The sequence below is a fragment of the Podarcis muralis genome, chromosome 5, assembly GCF_964188315.1.
Source record: "Podarcis muralis chromosome 5, rPodMur119.hap1.1, whole genome shotgun sequence".
Taxonomy (NCBI): Eukaryota; Metazoa; Chordata; class Lepidosauria; order Squamata; family Lacertidae; genus Podarcis; species Podarcis muralis.
The window spans coordinates 6,496,349-6,520,091 of record NC_135659.1 but is presented as its reverse complement, the minus strand read 5'-3'; the positions used below and the strand labels follow the sequence as shown (position 1 = coordinate 6,520,091).

The following is a 23,743-nucleotide window of genomic DNA, read 5'->3' as shown; positions in this document are numbered from 1 at the left end:
GACTTGGCTTTTTGGAGGGAAGGGGAGAAACTTTCTTCCAAGAACCTGAAAAAAGGAGGTTGCAGAAGATAAGGTTCTTACCAATTCCATAGCCTTCCTCACACTTGTACTCCACTGAGTTAAGCTCTTCAGGTGGTGAACATTCCCCCTGCAGATCTTCACACAATTTAAATTCCTCTGTCCACAAGCCATCTTTAGTGCAAAGAATTGGGACCTAAAAGTACACAGGATGCAGAACTCATCACCTAGCAGACCTTCTTAAGTTTGTCTGTGGGTTGTTAACAACAACAACAACAACAACTTTATTATTTATATGCTGCCCATCTGACTGGGTCAGCCCAGTTAATACCTCCCCTCAGCTAATGCAGCTCTGGACCCCTCAGTCACCCACCGTGACTCTTTTGCAACTCTGATGATAATTTTTTTTCTTCTGCAGACATTGCGATGCTGTCTTGAGCAAAAATCCAGATGAGGTGTCCAATGCAGACTGCACAGCTATCGCTGAAGCCAGAACAGCAAGAGGGATTGCTGCGCAGCAATCCCTCTTGCTGTTCTGGCTTCAGCGATAGCCGCACGAAGCCTCTTCAACAACATTGGATTCAGATTTTTTTTCCCCTTGTTTTCCTCCCTGCTCCTGTTTCCACAGGCTGAACTACCCTTCTCTCTGTTTCTCTATCTAGAACAAAATAAAACCAAACTCAAGAGCAGGGGTTGGCAAGGTTTACCTCGCTTGAGCCAGTTCACTCCAGTGGAGATCCTTCCGTGGGCTGGAGCATACACCCCTGCAATTCCCGGCGTCTGTGTTGGTGCAGACGAAATTTCTGGCACCGCTAAAGCGAGTGCCTGTGCCGCGCTGATTTAGCGCAGCACACAGTGACTTGTCAAGCAGGTGGCTCGGTTCAGGGCTGGCTTGTGGGCCGGTTAAATGACCCCCGTGGGCCGCTTGTGGCCCATGGACCTTAGGTTGCCGACCCCTGCTCAAGAGATAGCAGCAAGCAAGGCAGCCAAAATGTTGAACTGCCAAATTTGCTATTTCTGCCCTTCAATGGAAATCTTAGATGCTCTGGGCTATTTAGTAGATCAGCCACTATACTGAATGATCCTTACCTTCTTATTCTGTGGGCTGCAGCTGAGAACACATTGGCTGTCAAGCTCAAAGCCATTTGTACAGTTGTATATTCCCTCAAAGACAGGTGGGGGTGGCTTACACAGCACTGGAACGCAGCTACCTTCTTCCCAGAAGCCACTTTCGAGACACTGAATATTCAGGAACTTTCTAGGAGGGGAATTAAAAACAGAGGAAAAGGCTGGTTATGTCATTGCATAGTGTAGCACTATTTGGAGGGTGTGTCATTGTTTGCTTTAACCTTTGCAATAGAGAGTGGTGATCAACTGGCTAGCTGCTTAAAAACTGATTGCAAAGTACTTTACTTTGGGGGGAGGGAACTGAATCTGCCATTATATTTATAGCTGTTTGACTACAGAACAGGAAGCATGACGTGTGAGCTAAGGGAGAATAAAGCCAGAATATGTTTGAAAAGGGAGAAGCAAGTGTTGCTTTTAAGCAAATGGGAACAAAAGGACGAGTCAACAGAACAGAGGGGCAAAGCAACGGCACACATTTAAAGCACATAACTTCCCCCAAAGAAACCTAGGAGCTATAGTTTCTTCCCCACAGAGCTACAATTCCCAGAAGCCTTAACAAAGTATGGTTTCCACTATTCTTTAGGAAAAGTTGTATGCTCATATCCCTCAGGCTCCCTTCCCGTGGAAGCTTGTTCAGGAACATGAATTTGCCCTGTATCTTCCCCTGTGAAGACAGGTGCAAATAACTAGTTCTGTGATCTCCTTAAGCATCCTTTGACTCCCTTTTCATCCAAAGGCACAACCACTTCCCTTGCTAATCTCTTGCTACTGAGGTATGTCAGTTTGTCTTTTTATTGCTGGTCTTCGTGTTTTTAGCAACGTGTTCCTCAAATTTAGCCTCTCTTATTGTCCACTTGCATTCCTTACGCCAAAGTTTTCGTTTCTTTTTGTTCTCACTTGGACAAGACTTCCATTCTCCAAAGGAAGCCTTTTTGGCTTAAATCACTTACTTGATTGCTTTTTAAGCACACAGGCACCCTCTTGGCCTTGGTGGTACCTTCCTTGGTCTGTGGCCTACATTCTACCTGAGCTTCTAATATTGCATGGACAGGCGGAGTCCCCCAAACCCTGGGCGGCCCCCGTGTGGAATAATGACTCAAGACAATGTACTATGGGATTAAAATTGGCCACAACTTTATTATGTTTCAGATGTGGATAGACCTTGGGCTCAGGCATTGGGCGTTTATCCCTCCCAGTCCTCCTCCAGGGATCTGGGAAACATCAGGATTATCCTGGGGGGGGGGGGATAGGCTGGCTCTGGAGAACATATGTTCAAGCAGAGAGAGCCCGCCCCCGTTATGCCACCGTCACAGGGGAGAGCAATGACAACCTCTAGGTGTACGGCCAAAGCCTCCCCTCATAGCAACCCCTTTAACGGGGAACCAACTGACAATTCCCAGATAAGATCCTCCCCCGATTGTGTGGGCAGGTGGTCACTCCCCCTACCTGGCCTGATCTCCTTGGCAACGCCTCCCCAGGCAGGATTGGGCAACTGGCTGAGGTAGGCGGAGACCTCCAGGTATCTCACCTGGGGAAGGCAAAGCCAAGCCTGCGCTACTGGTTCCACATAGGGTCCAGGGGGCTGTGAGCAGCCACGCAAAGGGTGCCCTCCCCCCATTTAATGTGGGGAGCGGTCATTGTGGTTTTAAACAACTCCCAAGCATTTAGGAGAGATTTGCCCTTTCAAGACTTTGCCTTTCAACTTTCCTTTTAACAATACCCTCATTTTTCAGAAGTTTCCTCTTTTGAAGTCAAATGCAACTTTATTTATTTATTTATTTATTTATTTATTTTCCAGCTGTCGATCTGCGCACAGTTTGAACTTGATTACACTATGTTCGCTGTTCCAAATCAAATCAACAACACTTGCTACAGGTCCCAAGTGCCACTTAAGATTACGTGGCATGTGATTCAATGCCGTCTGAAAACAGCAAAACAGTCTGAAAAAGCCCTGGGATTCCCATATCTCAACTCACATTCTTAGGAACTACAGTATTTTTTCATGTATAAGAAGCCCCCATATGTATAAGACGATCCCTGGTGTTTTTTTTAAACCCTAAATTAGGAAATCAATATTCCCTTGCTGCCGCTGAGAGAGGAGGGCACGTTCTTGTTTGTTAACTGTATTCAGTTATGAAAACCACTGAAGGGAAGATGATATGCATCACATATTTAACTCAGAATATGTTAACATTTGAGGACATATGTGCCTTTCAAGCTGAATTGTTTTCCTTTAACTTGATTTTGGAAAAACAAGATAATTTGATTTTTATTTTAAATAAGCTGCCTGCAGTAAGTAATATATCAGAACAGGCTGAAAAAGTGCTGCCTGCTGAACATTTACAGATGCAAGCTGCATAGCTCATCACCCCTTCCCAAGGCTCGGGATGAGAAGATCAGTTTATTTCCTCTTCATGCCAATTCTACATGTGTTCATTCATTAAGTCCATTCTATATTGTTTCCACCATCTGTGATGTTTAAAAAATCCATTCAAAAAGTATGTATTTTGTTCTAACATATTTCTCATATTTCTTTAATTCAACCTATTTTATCCTAAAATGCACATTTAAATGCATTCTGGCACGTTTTTTGAGCAGTGTATTACAAGATTCAGGGACATAAAAACAATCCAAAAGATAGTTATGTTCTGATCTGCACTTTAATCTGAGAAGTACAGATTAGGTCGGTTTAAATAGAAATCCCCATAAATCAAATTTCCAAGACCAAAAAACCTCAGAATTAATGAAAAGTAAATGGAAGGTAAAGGGACCCCTGACAATTAGGTCCAGTTGTGACCCACTCTGGGGTTGCGCGCTCATCTCGCTCTATAGGCCGAGGGAGCCGGCGTACAGCTTCCGGGTCATGTGGCCAGCAGGACTAAACCACTTCTGGCTAACCAGAGCAGCGCACGGAAACGCCGTTTACCTTCCCGCCAGAGGTATTTATCTACTTGCACTTTGACGTGCTTTCGAACTGCTAGGTTGGCAGGATAATGAAAAGTAGATATATATAAATTCAAGACATCTTGGCAAATCTGCTTGTCTTGCATAATTTATACCAGTTACAGAATTCAGCTTTTGTCGTTCAGAATTTGAATTTGCACAGGTGCAGAATTCTTTAGCGTGGGGTGCATTGTTTATGTCCCTAGACATTCCAGTGGAGATGGCTCCTTGCCTGCTTGAGACTCATGCTTCCTGAGAATATCGCATTCCCACAAAGAAGCCACTGCATCCTTCCCTACAAGGCCCCCTCTTGTATTTCTCTTCAAATCCTTTGAAATCATGCAGCCAGTTACTGTGTCCCTCTCCCTCCATCAACCTAAAACTCTACAGCTTTGAGTCTTACAACAGAGCCTCAGTCAAGTCAGTCTCTCCAGGCCTTTTGTCATTTCTGTGGCTCATCTCTGAATTCTGTCCAGCTTGTCAAATATTTCTGGTAAAGAAAAGTGAAATTTCTGCCAGAAAATACACCAAGGGCATCAAGCGGTAATAAAATAATGCTGCTTAAGTTTGAACACTTTTCAAGAAGAAATATCTGTTGATTTTATCCTTGACTAAAAGTAACGCAAAAACTTTCTGACCAGTTGGTTATGTTGGCCATCATCACTGATGATCAGCGACAACTCATTAGAGAGATCCTAATAATAAAAGTATCCACTCACTGAGCCAATGACAATGCACAGTTGATCATTTTTAAGAGCAATGAGAGCCACTCTCCAGTACCATAAAATTAGCTTCAATCATTGGTAGCTTTATAACTACAAATGTAACGAGATAGGAAGAGGTGGGAGAAGCTTCTCCAATGGAAAAAAGCCTGTTTTCCTCTTAATTCTCAATAAGGCAGCTATTCCACCTAGTCTAGGCTGAGTAACTTATGAGCCACCAAGTCCAACACTGTCTATGAGTCATGTCTATGAGGCAGGAGATCCCTTGTGTCCCTTGTGGGTTGCCATACATGGATGATGGGTCACAGGTTCAGAAGTCTGCTCCAGCCCCAGACATTTCAAATGAGATGTAAATTGACGAGACCAGAAAACCAAACAGCTTCTGTTCTAGCTAATCAGGTAAAACCATACACATTTTCCACTTTGCAAAGGGGAAAAGGCTACTTAAGTCCACCCGGAGATGTGCAAAGATCCTTTCAAGTTTTACAGTTTTTAAAGATTTTCAGGTATGATTCCTGTAGTCACAGGCCCTATTCAACAGGCAGCCACAACAGCAACTGCAACACATAGGGATGTGTCTTACAACGCTATTGGCCGTACGTATGAGACATGGCTTTTTGCAAATTCAAAGGTACTCTCTCCAAGATTCAGTTCCTTTCTGTGGGACCAGACTAGCCCCCCCCCCCACTCCTTTTTTAAGCAAAAAAGATGCCAGTACTCACCATGAAGTTGCCACACTTCTGAAATCTGGGGGGGGGGGGGGGAAGGTGCTGATCCAGTGTACTCTTGAGCACCCCCAGAAAAAAAGCCCTAGCCCCAACAACTGGATCTAAGTTGGATCATTGGTACATTTACCAGATAGCATCCTTTCCATGCCCTCATAAACTTCAGGTATCTGAAGAAGTGTGCATGCACACGAAAGCTCATACCAATAACAAACTTAGTTGGTCTCTAAGGTGCTACTGGAAGGATTTTTTTTTATTTTGTTTCTCATAAACTTAGAAACTAATAAGAACATATTCAAATCCTTTCTTACATTGTGTTCTTATTCTCTACCCCCAACCCATCAAGCACATCAATGGGCATAGCCAGGATTTATTTAATGGGGGCAAGCTTTATGTTGGGGGGCGAGTGAACTGAGTTATCTTAGATTACTTGATTTAGGGAGGGCAGCTTCTCTCCCCGCCCCCCCCCGGCTATGCCCATGCCAAGGGGGGAAAATCATTCTGAGTCAGGAAACTCAACTGTGGCTTGTTTTCTTGAGCCAGGGGCTCCGGGAGTACTGGAGTGAAACCAGCTGCCACCTAAGCTACCCAGTTGCAAGTATTGCAGACTCATCAGACTCAGACAGTAGAGTTAGAGAAGTTCAAAACGTTCACTTTAAAACTTCTAAACCATGGGTTGGCAAACTAAGGCCCGGGGGCCAGATCCGGCCCAATCGCCTTCTAAATCTGGCCTGCAGACGATCTGGGAATCAGTGTGTTTTTACATGAGTAGAATGCGTGCTTTTATTTAAAATGCATCTCTGGGTTATTTGTGGGACATAGGAATTCATTCATCCCCCCCCCCCCCAATATAATCCAGCCCCCCACAAGTTCTGACGGACAGTGGACCGGCCCCCAGCTGAAAAAGTTTCCTGGCTCCTGCTCTAAAGAGTCCCCCCCCCCCCGCCCACACATACACACGACGGGAATCTGATGCAGCCACTGGTTGGCACTGTGGTTCCTTCCCAGAGCTGCTTCCATACGAATGGAAACAGTCAACTGAAACCTAGCTCCCTAAGAAACTAGAAATGTGTTTCTACGCTGGCTGATTTCAATGTACCGTTGGATTTATTTGGGGTTTAAAATGTTTACAGCCTTACATTAATGCATCCTTATGCTTGTATTTTGTTTGCAGACTTGGTCCAGAAAAGCAGCTTAGAAATATTTCAGCATAAATTAAAATAATATAATGAACTCCATTATATCTGAGATCCTAACTGAATGTTGCAAACATCATTAGAAAAATAAAAGGTAGGTAAAGATGCACTCATTGGCCGATTTCCAGGATGTGTCACTTTCTAATGTGTTCGCTCTTCGTCCCATTAACAACCCACCCACCCCCACCCCCACCCCCCACACACACAGAGGGAGGGAGGGAGAATACTGCAATTAAGTGTTTATTTTGGAACATACTTTCTCTGAAAATAGGCATTGTAAATGCATTGTGATACTTATTTGTGCCAAGAACTGCATTACAACATTCAGAGAAAGGTGAAATCCAAAGGATAGCTGAATTCTGGTCTGCACATTAGTCTGAGCGGACAGATCAGGTAGTTTGCATTAGGCTTTGCAAGGATCGGATTCTTCAAGCATTCCTACATACCCTGCCACTGCCCCGTTTTAAATGGACCCCGGAATGCCTCATTTAAGGCTGGCACCCTGTCTTCTGGGATCGCTTTGGCAATCGACAAAGGCTCACAGCAATGCACCTCTCAGTGGCTGCAGAGAAGGAAGAGGCGGAGATCTTGCCTACAAGTGATGCTCATCATATGGAAAGTATTTACAAGTAAGCCGGGTTCTGACTCCCAAGTATTCTGAAGTTCTGGAGCCCTAGAGCTGGAAAAATCTGGAGGAGGTGGGGCACACAAGCGATCATATAGGGAGGAGCAGGGAGTCTCCAGTTCAATCACACTTGTAGCCTTCCGAGTTCAATCTTCAGGTGCCTGCAAAATATACTTGTCCTTACCTAACCCTGAAACAGAGTGTTTGTGTCTGGGGAGAAGGGAGGGGAGTTAAGTACCTGTTCACATAGCCAGCTAAGCAGCCAGTTTACTGAGAGGTACTGGGAAAGGATGAAGCAAGGGGCGGGGGGGGGGGGGGAGAGAGACTTTAAAAACTTGCTCTTAACCTTCCTTTGTAACAGAGCCACAACCACTTCTTCTGATCCTACAAAACTGACATTTATTTAGGATTAGCAGCGGAGCCAAAGCAAAAAAAAAGAAAAATCAAAAAAATAATCATCAAGGGTTTAAAAAAATTTCCAACATTTAAAGGGCAAAATTTGAAAGCCTCAGGAAGACATATGAGGCAATGCAAGAGGTGTGTTTGATGTGAAGGCCTCAACATCAATCTTGAAAACATCACAATCCATACAGCAGGGGGACTGGCCCTCCCCCAAGTGTGCATTAGCAGTAGCCAGGCTTAGGTGCCAAGGAAGATGGCAATAAATTAGTCCAAAAGCTTCACATTGTCTGCCAATGGCAGGAGATTCAAGGGTTCCAAGCAGCAGAGCAGGAAAGAGGAGAGGTATTTACTTGTAAACTGGATGGAAACAAAACTGTAGCCTTAAGGGCCAGTATCCTTGTCTCTCATGTTTTCTCAGTGAAGAGCAAAAGCAACAAAACAGCCACCTCTCGCTCTTCACTACAAGAGAGATAAACACCTCTAGTCTACAGCAATAGACCCTTCCTTCGTGGTAGACTATGGACCAAACTAGATAATGTATGAAATGCATGCAGAGCTGACCCAAGATATTTTGGCACCTGAGGCCAAGCACAAAATGGTACCCTCATACCCACCAGGAGAGAAGGGGTGAATAAAGATCTACATCAGGAATAAGGGGTGAATCCTGCCGCCTGAAGCAGTCACCTCACTTTGCTTGCTGGGTGGGTGGGTGGGTGGGCCAGCCCTGAATGCATGAATATATTTCAGCATCTGTGGATCAGGATTGGGGTTGTGCTGTGAGGGTTTAAAAAAAACTTTCCTCCATGCAATAGTTCTGGGGTAAATCCCCCTCCCTTTTTATGTCAGGGCTGCAACACAGGGTGAGTTAAGTCATGTTAATACAGATTAGCTACCCTTGGAGTATATTTTTCAACCTCTATTTTGGTACTTTCAATGAAGGTAGCGAAGAGTATACAACTGCTAGACTTTTCTCAATGTTTAAAGGTACCCCCTGCCCGTACGGGCCAGTCGTGTCCGACTCTAGGGTTGTGCGCTCATCTCACTCTATAGGCCGGGAGCCAGCGCTGTCCGCAGACACTTCCGGGTCACGTGGCCAGCGTGACAAAGCTGCATCTGGCGAGCCAGCGCAGCACACGGAAACGCCGTTTACCTTCCCGCTGGTAAGCGGTCCCTATTTATCTACTTGCACCCGAAGGTGCTTTCGAACTGCTAGGTTGGCAGGCGCTGGGACCGAACGACGGGAGCGCACCCCGCCGCGGGGATTCGAACCACTGACCTTTCGATCGGCAAGTCCTAGGTGCTGAGGCTTTAACCCACAGCGCCACCCGCGTCCCACTAATGACCAAATTATGATAAGGTATAATTGTGTGTGTGTGTTTCTGAAGTAAACTGCTCCACATAAAAAAAAACCCTGACAAATTGTTTTGATGTCTGAATCTTAACTGACAAACCATAGTTTTTGCTTCATTTTAGATTTCGGCATTACCCTTCTGTAGAGCTGCTCCCAGGGCAGCTAACAGATGACTAGAACCATGAAGATGTCCTGGGTTTGTAAAATGGTTCAATTCTTCAGCAGGATGGGACCTCTGTCCACAAGCTTTGCTTACTATCTCTTCCTCCCTGAAGTTTTCTCTCATTTTGGCTAGGAAGCAGGACATAAAGAGTTTTATACTGCTGCGTTTGTGGGAGTAGAGGGCCCAAACTCCGCTCAGTTTCAAACATTTTACATTTAGGTTTCTCTTACTGTGGAGTAAAGTGGAGTCTTGCCTGCTGCAACAGGAGGAGGGCTGGGGCAAGAGGAGCAGGGGCTAAACCTTCTCTTACAGCCTTGTTCATTTTAAAAGGTTTTCTGGGTGGCGCAGGACCCATCAACCCTTTCATGTGTTCAAAATAAATCATGCAAGCTGAGCAGGCTTACTCTGCAAGCGCAAACATACAAGAAGAAGATGATTTTCATAATTTAGCTGGAGTGCAGCCTGTTGAGTTTACAGGGCAAAGAATTTGGGTTTAGTTGGCACAGAGACTGGAATTATTTTGGTGCAAAAATATGAACAGGGCTGCATACATTTCCAGTTAATGTTAGGTGGCCTGCGGCCAAGCTACACTCTTGATCATCCTAGCTCTATCCTCCTTCACCCACAGTGGCCTTTCTGAAGAATTTCCATGTCCCACCCTGCTGATTATTTCCATTTCCCTTCCCCACATCCACCTCTCTCTACACTTTTTATGATCTAACTTCAAATCAACTGCAATGTTTGGATAATGCGGGACCTACTGGCGGGAGAGGGATATACCAAGAAAGGAAAACAGAGGGTGAGGATAAGATCAGCCTTTGGTGCAAAGGCATGGGGGCCTGTAGCTTGCTCACGTTCTTGTTATTATTCAGCATGACCACTGCTCTGGGCTGGCATTTTGTTCACTAGAATAAGTTCACCAATGGCAAATAATGGCTGGTATAAAGGATCCTCAAGTGGCAATTTGTTTACCTACTTTCAGATTCTCCTGCCTCTGGCTCTGAAAGATGAACGAACCTTGAATAGGATGTGATCCTGCAAACAATATTTTTTTTTATTTGGTACATCTGAGTAGGAATCAAGATGGGAGGGGGATTATTGCTTTGTTTTTCTTCCTGTTTTTCTTACATAGTTTGTCTTTTTTATATTGTGATTTTATGTTGTGAGCCCATCAGGGTGCCATCTTCCTGGTTCATCCTCTCTCCTGGACAGAGGTCAGTCTAGCCAGTTCTCCATGCCCTGACAACTTCCTGATTGGATTACTACGGTACGTTATATGTGAGGCTCTGTCTGAAGACAGTCCAAAAGCTTTAGTTGGTTAAGAACACAGCTGCCAGGATTTTGACAGGTGTAGCAAAATCAGATCATATCTTGTTAGTGTCAAAAGAGCTCCACTGGCTGGCTGCCCACTTCTGAATCTAATTCCAAATACTATTGACTTATTAAATCTCTCTAAACAACTTGGGACCCAGGCATATTCTACACGTTAATGTGCATACAGAAAAATCACATCTGAAGTGTTCATTTGCTATATAAGGTCACCATCTGGAAACATCCTTCCAGTGTAATCCAATGTCTACTAAGAAATAGGGTCAATTGAGTTTAATAGAGCTTATAAAGTATAGAATTGCAGACATAAAAGTGAAGCAGGCTTACTGTGAACAGAAACTCAAATTTATGCCACAATGAAAGCCAAATTCTGCAAACTTGTCAAGATAGCAAGTAATGCAAATTTTACTCATGCAGACACTATTTTGTAATTGTGAGCATTTTTTCTATCCAGAAACAATATTGTTAGGGGAGAAAATAAATGTTGTGTTTAGAGGGTAGAGTTCTACATTAAAAAAAGAAGCTGGAGAGGTACAGTTTTGACATTTAAAAATGATGAAGGTTAGCATAAATTCACTTATGTACTATTTTAACTGTTTTCTTACCAAAGGCAGATTTTTCATTTGGATTGGAAAAAGGGGGTGGAGAGGGAAGGACTGGATTTTCATAGCACTGGAGGATAACAGAGCTGATTCCATGAGGTAGGACAGAAAACTCAAGATTCGAGGGAAAGGAAGAGAGGATTTGTCTATTTTGGCTTTGTGTGGTGAGGCCCCGTGACCACCCTGTTCCCTAAGGTGCAAATAACTAGACAACACACACCATATTTTAAAAACTTGATTATTCAGAAAACTGAAAACAATTAAATAATTGTGGAGTTGGAAGGGACCCTGTGGACCATCTAGTCCAACCCCTGGAATGCAGGAATAGGCAGCTGTCCCATGCAGGGATCGAACCTGCAACCTTAGCATTATCAGCACCACGCTCTAACCAACTGAGCTATCCAGGCTGAGATGCTAGTGAGTTGCAGATGTGAAGGTTTGGCCATAGGCACTGAGGTAAGCAACTGCACATGTCACTCCTGCCCGCCCGCTGGGAGCCAGCAAGTAGGGGCTACCCTATGACCTAGGTCAAATCGGGGCATCCCCCAAGCAGTCCCCATTGGTGGAGTGGCATGGCCCTAGCCCCCTAACCTTACCCGTGGAGGGGCAGGCAGAGGCTACAACCTCCCCTCCAACCAAGACTAGGCTTACCCAATGGCTATCCACCTTACAAAGTTACAAAAATACACCCTGTTTAATTTGTATACAGCCCTTCATCCGAAGAGCCCAGGGCGGTTCACAACAGAAAAACGCAAAATAAGAATACAAAATACACAATAAAACAAAAATTAAAGCAAACGAATAACGCACACCCCCTCACACAAACACATTCAGTGGCGTAGCTTGGGGGGTGCAGGGGGGGGCGGCCGCACCGGGTGCAACATCTGGGAGTTATGGTTAGGGTTCGCAAATCCACAGGTTAAGGGGCGCAAATCCACAGGTTAGGGGGCACAAATTACTTGCCTTGCCCCGGGTGCTGACAACCCACGCTACGCCACTGAACACATTTAAAAGGGAAGCCATGGAATGTTAATCAGCCAAACGCCTGATTGAAGAGAGACATTTTTGCCTGTCACCTAAAGATATGCAATGAAGGTACCAGGGGAGCCTCTCTGAGGAGGGCATTGCACAAATGGGGAGCCACTGCAGGAAAGGCCCGTTCTCTAGACCTCCCCTGGAGATTATGCCATAACGTTTTATTGGTAGTAAGTCTTGTTAATTAAAAGTCCTCTGCAACCTTAAAGCTGCAAAATGCTATGGACAAGTCCAAAAAGAGCATACACACACACACACACACACACACACACAGTCAACTCATATATATGTATATCTCACTTTCTTACCTTTTCTGGAAGACCAGAAGTGACCCTGGGTTGTGTCAGTGTTAGCCATACTCAAGAGTAAAACCACTGAAATTTATTTATTTATTGTATTTGTATCCCATCTTTCCTCCAAGGAGCTCACACGGAGCGTACACGGTTCTCTTCCTCCCCATCACAACATTGCTATGAGCTAAGTTAGACTGAGCCCATTGTGACTGGACCAAGAAAATCCAGCAAGTTTCATGGCTGAACAGGGATTTGAACCCTGCCCTCCCAGATCCTAGTCCAACACTCTAACCACTACACCACAGTGGCTCGCTGGCTACCACCCATTCATTTGAATGCATCTACTCTGAGTAGAACTTAGTTGGCTATGCACTGTCTCACGAGACATCATCCCATGACTCTGGCTCTAAAGGACAGCCTTTTGGATTCTAACTCCAATCCCTTGCAAGTCAAACAGCCTTACGGTGATTTCAATTACCAGCCATTCTAAACCTTCTCCGGGCTAAGTCATGGCTTATATTACCTTCCACCTCACTCTCTAGAGAAGGTCAGAAGCTGACCTTACTTTCTCCTGCTTCCACTCCTCCACCTTGCCTTCTGCACCTGTTCCTGGATGCCAACGGTGAATGACCTTTTAGCCACGAAAGCTGACATTCACAACACACTAGTATGTTTGGGGGAAATGCCAGATCTCCCAGCAGGAGCGAGACTGGCCACCACCAAACCCACTGGCCAAGTGCAAATACTCCAGTGGCAACATCAAATCCAGCAGGCGCTCTAGTAAGACTGAAGTGCAAATGCTAAGGGGAAAGAGGCAACAGGGAAAATAGCAAAGGGAGATAATATATTTCCTTTACTCACTTCCTGGGCTTCTCCTCTGTGGTTTCCGCCACATGGTATCCAGGCTTACACTTGTAGCGGCAGACAGAGCCTACATCATGATTCGCTTGCAAGCATCGGGGCACCAGCAGCTTAGCATTGGGAACCGGGCGTGGAGTGTCACATTCCAGTTTGCAGTAAGCTTCCGGGAGTGACCAGAGGCCATCGTCCAGGCAGGTCAGCCACTGACTCATTCCTGACTCCAAGTAAGAGAGGGAGAGGGGGGTGGAGAGAGAGAGAGAGAGAGAGAGAGAGAGAGAGAGAAAGGAAGGGAAGGGAAGGGAAGGGAAGGGAAGGGAAGGGAAGGGAAGGGAAGGGAAGGGAAGGGAAGGGAGGGAGAAGAAGCACCCACTCAGAAAATTAGACAGAATTATTTGCAAAGACAAGAGCATAACTTTCTGAAGCTCCTATTTATCATCCAGAGCTACCTAAGGGAGAAGGGTTGTCAAGTAAAGCTCATTAGCATACCTTGCAGCTTTGCTGGCTTGATACAGGAGAAGAAGCATCGCTTCATGTAGGTGGTCCCTTTAGGGCAAGAGAACTCTGCATACAGGACATGTGACTGGTCTGGAAACTGGCAGTCGATGGGGTCGCAAGTCACAGACCTGTCCCAACGCCCATAGTTACAGGTCAAGAGAATTTCTTTCTGAGGGGGGAAAGAGGGGAAAGGTTGCTGTGAATTTCTACTGACTGTCGCAAGACTGCTACAGCAATCTAAGAGCTGTCCTTGGCTCAGGAATCAAGCCAGAGTCCAGATGGGAACCGCCAGGAGATTGGCCTCTGCCTCTGGGTTGGCAGGTGCCTGGTCTTGGTTTACAGCACTGACAATCGGCAGATTATGAGAACTGTTTCCCCAAACTGACTCACATCAGTCAAAACTCCAACGCAGTGCTGGTGGCAGGCGGAAGTGAGAATCATGCCCTGACCTCAGGCTTGCAAATGATGGGAAGTGAAAAAGTGGTTGTCAGCTAATGTGTTGTTGTTGTGGTTGTTGTTTTACAAAATGAGTTAAACTAGGATAATTCCCTCATTTCATACAACTGCGAATTTGCGTAATTCATGTCGATTTTGGTTGTGGAAAGCCCTGCCTCCCCAACCACCCCTCTGACTCCCAAGACATCAGAATGCTGTACACTCTCAGCATATTATCACATTCAGGAGGTTCACATTAGAAACATTTTCTTGTTAAAATAGAATCATAACTGAAAGCTGAGATTTTACAAAGCCGAATCTTCTCCCCACTTGCTGCAATTCTGGTGATGATCGGGAGTCTTCCTGCACCAGGCATTTAATTGGGGGGGGGGGTGAGACCTATGTTAAGAGTGCCAATCCCATTGTGCACTTATGCCCTAACTTGACTCACTTGTGATGCTAGCAGTGCCTCCTCCACAGCAAGGCACAAGAGCAGGAGCCCTCAGGCAGTCTTTTCTGCCAAGGTGTTTCCTGATTGAGTGCCAAACATGGAAATGTTAAACGAGGCAGGTTTATTTTGCTGGTGTGTGTATGTGTGTGTAAAATTAAAGCAAAAAGGATACTTTGTTTCACCCGAGAACGCAGTGTGTGCAAGAGAGGACCCAGGGCCCAATCCAAATTGCATCTGCCCACATCTGGATTAACTGGAGAGTCATATGATTAACCATTAGAGAAGATGGAAGAGAGACCGAGCCACCCGGGTAGAACCACCTAACACATGCATCTTTCCAAGCCACTGACAGGCCTTCATAAATTTTGATCAAGTATCCCTTTTAATTCTTTTCAGACTGGCTTCCTTTCCCAGTGATATCCGGACTGCCCTTTCAGTGGCAGGGACTAATTCAAAAGCCTTTAACAGCCTGAATAGCAACTATTTTGGTCAAAAGGCTATGCTAAAAGACAGCAGGGTTAGGCCACTGGTCAGCTGTATCTGTTACCCAAACCACACGCCATTTTTGCCTCTGGGTTGGAGATTTGGGGGTCAGTGACCCCCGCTTTCAGGGGCTGCATGTATCACCCCAGGGGGCTCTCAGCTGCTGAAACCAACAACAGATTATAAATAAAATGGTAAGTTTTTCACATTTGGGCAGCCACTTTTCCTGATGATGAACGAATGGCATGTGATGGCACAATTCCCAGTTTAGATGCTTGGGACACCAGGTTGAATTTGTGCATCTATCAGTCTTATGACTTGATCTGAATGAAAATCAGTCAAAGAAGAAGGCAGCACCCATCACCGGTCATTTCCTGCTGGACCATATTAATGATAGTAATACTTAGTATCTATCTAACCCTTTAAAAGTATTTCATATGTTTTATTTCTATAATCTGTTGATAGGTCATTTTATTATCATCATCCCATTAATGCAAATTGGATAGCACCGTGGATAACAGAAAGTAGCTTGCCAAACCTATCTGGCAAGTTCACGAGAGAAGCAAAATATGAACCAGACACTTCCTACCTAGCTCCCAGCAAGGTTTCTTAGCTATTGTACTATAATGGGTCTATTAAACTCCTCAGAAAGCCCACTAGCTGACTCAGTGTTACATCAGAGATCAATCTGGCCTAAAACACGACTAGATTATGTGGCAAAGGAACCATAGTCTGGCACAAAGGAAGTTTCTGCATTCAAAGTAAATTCTGCAAATAGTTATCATTTGCAGGAAGTTCTTTTCTTTCCACCCCAATATTTCGGTCTCGCCTTTTTTTCTTTTCTTTTCTTTGCCAAACATTAAAATATTTTTGGCAGGGAGCAATGTGGTAACTGGAGAAAAAGAATGGGAAAGTGAGAGAGAACAGGGGTCACTCAAAGGCAGCAATCATAACTGGAGACCATTCGAAAAAGCACATGAAGCTACAATGATAAGCTTCATGCAGGTCTTCAAGCCTATCTTTACAACCATAAAGTCCACACATTTTTGTTTCCTTCATCACAGCCACCACCTGTGAAACATTGCCACAAGACCCCTTAGTACTGTACAATGTACCGTATTTTTTGATCTATAAGACGCACCAGACCTAATTTTTGGAGGAGGAAAACAAGAAAAAAAATATTCTGAATCTCAGAAGCCAGAACAGCAGTGAAAGCAGCAATCCCTCTTGCTGTTCTGGCTTCTGGGATAGCTGCACAGCCTGCATTCGCTCCATAAGACGCACACACATTTCCCCTTACTTTTTAGGAGGGGAAAAGTGAGTCTTATAGAGCAAAAAATACGGTATCTACTGAGTACACTGGGGAAGATAAATAACTGGTGGGACTGCAGTGGCAAGGCCTCTCTGGAAGCCCCGTCTCTCCTCTTGCTGAAGCATGCGTGCAATAACATCACAACCCCATGTACTCACCTGTCCTGGGCGCAGCAGCTGCCCATGGCTGGCATGGAGGACAAAGCCCTTTTCGCAGGTAACAGCACACTCCATATGCCCCTGGCTGCTGGGACTGCAGTTGACAGCAGCAGCATGATGGATAAATGGCTGCACACAGCTGCCATCCTCTCCACAGGTGTGTTGGGTGCAGCTGCGGAGAGAAAGGGAGGAGAATAAAAATGAACCTTCCTGTATTGCAAGGTGGGACCGCATCCTCCTCTTAGCACTGTGACAAAACAAGCTTGACACAAGGGAACGCAGAGTGTCACCCATACACCCTAGCGTCAACCGTATTTTTAATCTGAATTTCCAGAACCCCCTCAGGGTGGCATCAAAGAAGGAGGAGAAGTGAGAACATGAGGCTTTTCTCCCCTTGGAGCAGAATGAATAGATCCGGGATCCTTAACTATGTTGTTCAGTCTTTTGGCAAGAAACAGCTGAAGATTCTGTTACACACAGGGAGGGCTTACTTGAGACAAAAGGTGATCGAGGCTCTGCCTGCCACTGGTAGGAAGTGATAATGGCATAAGGCTGATTCCAGAGGGCAGAAGCAGATGTCCAAGATGCTCATAGAAGTTTCTTATCTCAAGTTAGAGAGGGATGTCTTAGGAAACATAGGTGAATATGCCACAGAACCATCACCACAGAGTAGAAGAAGAGTTTGGATTTGATATCCCGCTTTATCACTACCCTAAGGAGTCTCAAAGCGGCTAACATTCTCCTTTCCCTTCCTCCCCCACAACAAACACTCTGTGAGGTGAGTGGGGCTGAGAGACTTCCGAGAAGTGTGACTGGCTCAAGGTCACCCAGCAGCTGCATGTGGAGGAGCGGGGAAGCGAACCCGGTTCACCAGATTACGAGTCCACCGCTCTTAACCACTACACCACACTGGCTCTAGTATTTTAAGTCCATACCATATTTGCATAATAGATGAGTGGTGCCCCAGGTGGAGAGAAGGACATTATCCTGATGGAATGCAAAAGGCTATTGATTAAGTTACTGGCAGATGTGTAGGTTTGGCCAGCCAAGCAGAAGGAAGTTCCACATGATCAAGTCTAATTAATGACAGGATAGAGTTGTGTACTTGTGTCAGCAGCTGGCAAAGGCCTTAGGTCCCAGATTAGGCATCAGGATACAACTATATTTATGGCCTTTCACTAACAGCAGATCCCTTTCAGATCCCTTTCACTGACAGCAGTCAGCCTGCACCAAAATACATTTTCTCTTTGTGCTTGCAAAGAGCCTGCACTCATTGCAGTGTCACCTGTAGAGCTGAGCTAAGAGCCAATGAGTTCTGGAACATGTGCTGAGTGCCAGCTGAACTAAGCACCTCAGTAAACACTAACTTCATTTCAGAATTTAATGAACCGCTGCTCAAGCGCCAATAATGTATGTCTCTCCCAGCTCCCTCAAACTCCACATTTCTTCCTAATGTTTAGTGCAAGTTGTATACAAGTTACATGTGACACAGGGCATTCTTTCTGTGATTTAGTTTTGGCTGGTGGGTTCACAGTGTGTGATTACTCCAACACTTTTTTATATCAAATGTGCTGTTGGTGTGCCCTCCCTCCACCAATACCCCATGCCCTGCTGGCAGGTTATTCCCCCGAGGGCGCTGGCCATGAGAGACTATCCTTTAACAATAAATCAATGTGTTTTAAAGAATTTTCATCTGCAAAGCTGATTTCTGAATGGAAAGCAGGAGAACAAATTATTCCCACTGTTGTTTTAGAAAACCTTCATTAATAACAGTTGTCAGGGGGCCAAGCTATGCACCACTGATTCTAAGAAAGAGTCATAACAAATTAGTCCTGCAAAATGCTTGCGCCTCAAAATTCAAAAGTAGGCCTTTATTCATTTATTTAGGACAGTTTTATACTGCTCTTCATTAAGAAAAACGCCAGGGCAGTTTACAGATAACGTAATCAAATAAATACAAAGATCAGCACATTATAATATATATAATATCCACAGTAGCTAAAACAAACACTACAAGCTTGATATTAAAAACCAGCAAAATGTTTTAATACACACTTAGAACCAGTCAAGGTTGGCTAGGGACTGACTGGCGAGGGACAAGGGACATTTCATTCCATATGCTGTGTTAGGTTGTGGGTGAACATATCAGACGACACAGCAATTCTTCAAACAGCTCTTGTTTATTCACAGGCCAGAACAGAACTGAACTGAAGGGTTCAGCCAGCCTGCTTATATAGAGCTCCACTAGAACGCAACAGTAACCATTTTCTGTAACTATCCAATCACTGAACATCACTTTCAATCCCTTATTTGCATATGTGGACCTGAGTGAAAACGATCTACGGTATCTCCCTGCTGGCCCAGGGTGAGAACTTCAGTACATAACATGCTGGGCTCACGCTGCAGAACCAGGAGGGCCTGATCTCAATGAGCGAGCAAGTCTATACAGGCAAGTCTACATAGGTAACCTGGTCCTAAGTTGTTATTAATTTTTATAATGAATGATTTTAGAATGTTGTTTATGCTGTACTTTTGTACTGTTTTATTGTTGTTAGCCGCCCTGAGCCCGGCTTCGGCTGGGGAGGGCGGGATATAAATAAAATTTATTATTATTATTATTATTATTATTATTATTATTATTATTATTATTATTATTATTGGAACAGACTTAAATTTTGATGGACCAAGCCTGTATTACTTTACGTTAAACCACTTATCATAACTTACTGATTTAAGCCAGAGATGCCAACTTCTAAATACCAGGGGGTCAGGTGGAAGGATGATTCTGTTCTTTCAAATCACGGAATTGTATTTTGCTACATAAATTTACAAGATGGTGGCGTGAAGCCCTTTCTCTAAGTCAGGGGTAGTCAACCTTTTTATACCTACCGCCCCCAATTCATCTTTCTTGATGGTAAAATTTCCTTACCGCCCACCAGTGCTCAATGGAAGGAGGAGTCAGCTAGTGCCGTAGAAGTCCCTACTGCCCACCTAGAATCCTGAAACGCCCACTAGTGGGCAGTAGGGACCAGGGTGACAACCCCTGCTCTAAGTGATATTGAACATGTACAATATATTCTATGCCACTCACAGTCAGTGTTCAGTCAGTATTCCCTGCAGAAATGGCTATATGAGAGGAATGCTGGGGACAAAACACATAATGAAATATAAAAGTATGGAATATGTCACGGCTCAGTTGAATTGTTATTTTGGAAGCTTAACTATAGTTTGGAGACAAACCATGGTTTGCAACTGGCCAGAATTGTAACTGCGGTTTGATGTGCATTTGCAAACGGTTGATTGTGCAGACTAGTTTTGAGTGATGACTCAATTAACGATTACCAAAATGGCCGCCACAAAGATGAGAGGAAGTAGTGCCTGCTGTACACCTGATAACTGAAAGAACAGGTGTGTGTGTGTGTTTTTTAAAAAAGTTATTTTTAATACAAATTATTATAAAAGTAAAGAACACTATCTTAGTAGCAATATTCTTTCTTCTCTGTCACACGGGAAGGAATACAGCTTCTAATATGCTAGTTATGATGTTTGCATAATCTAAAAGTAATTGGTCTTGACTTGCTGTCATGAGGGACAATAGAGAGCACCACCACCCGGAAAACAGAAGAGGAGGAAGTTCTGAAGGAGGGAAGCAGCCAGAGGACCTGCCCAGAATCAGCTTAGCAATGGACAGCCACGATGGAGCCCCCCTGGATCCAAACCATATGTGTAGAAAGAGGATTGCCAAGACTAGTAGTCCAACACTGAAAAGGAACAGACTGTTTTGAAAGGGTTTCCTTTTGGGGGAGGGGGAGAGGCAAGGACAAGTGAAAATGGCAAGAAAAGGGACCGCAAGACAAAATATTTCTTTTCTCCCTACACGCAGACATGTTTATGAAGTGAGAAATGGTTTTAGGGCAGCTGCTAAAAATTCTTTCACTAGCTTAGATTTCCATTTGCTTCTTTTTAATATATATTTTACAAGCACATGTGTTTGTCAAATCGTTGAGCTTCTGGGGACTTCAACAAGGATCAAATGCAATACAGATCTCCCCCTCCCACCCACACTTCCTCAAGACTCCATTACTGCAATGAGCTCTTCGTGAGGCTACGCTTGGGCCTAGTCTGGAGGCTGCAGATGGACGGTGTATGGGGGACAGACTATTGCCAGCACAGAACTCCAGTGCTCAAAAGCATGCACTGGCTGCTCATATGCTACTGGGCCATGTTCAAGGTCTGTATTAATTTACAAGGAGCCAGTGTGGTGTAGTGGTTAAGAGCAGTAGACTCGTAATCTGGTGAACCGGGTTCGCTTCCCCACTCCTCCACATGCAGCTGCTGGGTGACCTTGGGCCAGTCACACTTCTTTGAAGTCTCTCAGCCCCACTCACCTCACAGAGTGTTTGTTGTGGGGGAGGAAGGGAAATGAGATTGTTAGCCGCTTTGAGACTCCTTCGGGTGGTGATAAAGCGGGATATCAAATCCAAATTCTTCTTCTTAAGTAACCCCTTTTCTCGCTGACTAATCCCTGATGTATTCAAGGGAGTCACTGCTGGTTCTATGGCTCAGATGCCCAGCTTGTATCCACCTGGACCCATGCATTTAGGCCCAGCAAGAGAGGGGAGAATTGCATCTGGCAACCTGAAAAGCTTGCGCTGACAGACCAATGGCCATAGCACTACACTGACTTCCTCTCCAGGTTTGGGGCAGGAGAAGGATGTGGCTCCCTGTCAAAAGCAGGGTTTGAGGGCACTGCTAATTGGCCGAGCCTGTTCTGTGCCTTTGCCTTCATGGTTTAATTTCAAGGCCAAGGAAGTGGGGTTTGAAGGTGCTGCCAGTAAGTGGCACTTGCAGTGCCCTGTACCTTTGCCTGTGCCATTTGACTTCAAGCACAGGTCTAAATCCTTCGAAGACAGAGGTCCTGTGGCTGGGTCGGGATGGCATGGGGATGAGGGACCAACTCCCTTCTCTTGCGGGGGCCCAATTAGTGCCATTGCCTTCCGTTAAGAGTTTGGGTGTAATCCTTGACACCTCCCTTTCCATGGAGGCGCAAGTTACAGCAACAGCCAAGGCGACATTTTTCCACCTTCGCCGCATCAAGCAGTTGGTCCCTTACCTTTCCCGCCCTGACCTGGCCACAGTGATCCATGCGATGGTCACCTCCAGGCTTGACTACTGTAATTCGCTCTACGCGGGGCTGCCCTTGAAGCTGTCCCAGAAACTCCAGAGGGTGCAGAATGCTGCAGCGAGGCTCCTCACGGGGTCTCTGCCATGGGAGCATATTCACCCAGTGCTTTTCAAGCTGCACTGGCTCCCGGTGGAGTACAGGGTCAGGTTCAAGGTGCTGCTTTTGACCTTTAAAGCCCTTCACGGCCTAGGACCCTCATACCTACGGGACTGCCTCTCCCGGTATGCCCCACAGAGAGCCTCAAGGTCCATAAATAACAACACCCTAGTGGTCCTGGGCCCTAAGGAAGTTAGATTGGCTTCAACCAGAGCCAGGGCCTTTTCAACTCTGGCTCCGGCCTGGTGGAACGCTGCAGGATCTGATTTCTTTCCGCAGGGCCTGTAAGACAGAGTTGTTCCACCTGGCCTTTCGCTTGGAGCCAATTTGATTCCCTCCCTCCCTCCCTCCCTCTCTTTCTTTTTTCTTTTCCTTCTCCTCCTGCAATGAGGCTACATTTTAATATTTTAATGTTCCATTATTTTAATGTTGTATTTTATTTTTGTTTTTAAGTTGTAATCATTCTTCTTGTTTTTTTTATTGCTTGTAAGCCGCTCTGAGCCCAGCCTTGGCTGGGGAGGGCGGGGTATAAATAAAAAATTATTATTATTATCATTATTATTAAACCACTGAGCCTCTTGGACTTGCCAATCGGAAGGTTTGAATCCCTATGATGGGGTGAGCTCCTGTTGCTCGGTCCTAGCTCCTGCCAACCTAGCACACCAGTGCAAGTAGATAAATAGGTATTGCTGTGGTGGGAAGGTAGACGGTGTTTCCGTGCACTCTGGCACTTGTCGTGGTGACGCATTGTGCCAGAAGTGGTTTAGTCATGCTGACCATGTGACCTGGATGTTTGTCTGTGGATAAACACCGGCTCCCTTGGCCTCAAAAGCGAAATGAGCACTGTACCCCATAGTCACCTTTGACTGGACTTTACCGTCCAGGGGTCCTTTACCTTTAGCTAGATCTCAGGGTAAAGGGAGGTAAAGGGACCCCTGACCATTAGGTCCAGTCGTGACTGACTCTAGGGTTGCAGTGCTTGTCTCGCTTTATTGGCCGAGGGAGCCGGCGTACAGCTTCTGGGTCATGTAGCCAGCATGACTAAGCTGCTTCTGGTGAACCAGAGCAGCGCACGGAAACGCCGTTTACCTTCCCACCGGAGTGGTACCTATGTATCTACTTGCACTTTGACGTGCTTTCGAACTGCTAGGTTGGCTGGAGCTGGGACCCAACAACGGGAGCTCACCTCGTCGCAGGGATTCGAACCGCCGACCTTCTGATCAGCAAGCCCTAGGCTCTGTGGTTTAACCCACAGCACCACCCGCATCTCTTGATCTCAGGGTACTTCACAACATAAAATCACAATATAAAAAACAGAAAATACAGAATAAAAAGAAAAACAAAGCAAACCCCTCTTTCACAATACATTTCAAAAGGGCATAGGATGTCAACCAGTCAAAGGCCTGGTTAAAGAGGAATGTTTTTGCCTAAAGGTGTTTCACAAAGGTGCCAGCCAAACCTTCTTGAGGAGAGCATTCTACAAATGTACTGCACACTTTTTTTTACCATACCTGCTCTGATTATATGTGTCTGGAATTTTGAATACCCCATTAACACTGGGGTTCTTTTATATGGGACATATATATGTTGTGACAGTGACAAAGAGGTTTTCTTTCAAGTAAGTGCTGGTCTCCACAGCTGCACTTTAAAAAAAAAAAGCTTTTAAACTCCCACTGAGCATGTCCAAGCACTGGACACTCCCAAAGTGGCTCTATAGAGCCTGTTGTTTACATTT

The 23,743-nt window shown here is 45.2% G+C and overlaps 1 protein-coding gene and 1 non-coding gene across 3 annotated transcripts in view; both read right to left on the bottom strand.

The window, feature by feature from the left end:
• The window catches only part of PAPPA2 (pappalysin 2), a 124,486-nt gene that overhangs the window by 27,124 nt on the left and 73,619 nt on the right, over nt 1-23,743 (bottom strand). For both annotated transcript variants that reach the window (XM_077928221.1, XM_077928220.1), the window contains exons 14-18: nt 16,728-16,899; nt 13,880-14,057; nt 13,394-13,607; nt 1,108-1,276; nt 82-214 (exon numbers count right to left, since the gene is read on the bottom strand). In XM_077928221.1, coding sequence (XP_077784347.1) covers nt 82-214; nt 1,108-1,276; nt 13,394-13,607; nt 13,880-14,057; nt 16,728-16,899 — 866 coding nt within the window. The remainder of the gene's footprint in view (nt 1-81; nt 215-1,107; nt 1,277-13,393; nt 13,608-13,879; nt 14,058-16,727; nt 16,900-23,743) is intronic.
• On the bottom strand, nt 11,538-11,611 carry TRNAI-GAU (transfer RNA isoleucine (anticodon GAU)). The gene has a single exon. It is a non-coding gene; the product is annotated as a tRNA-Ile (tRNA).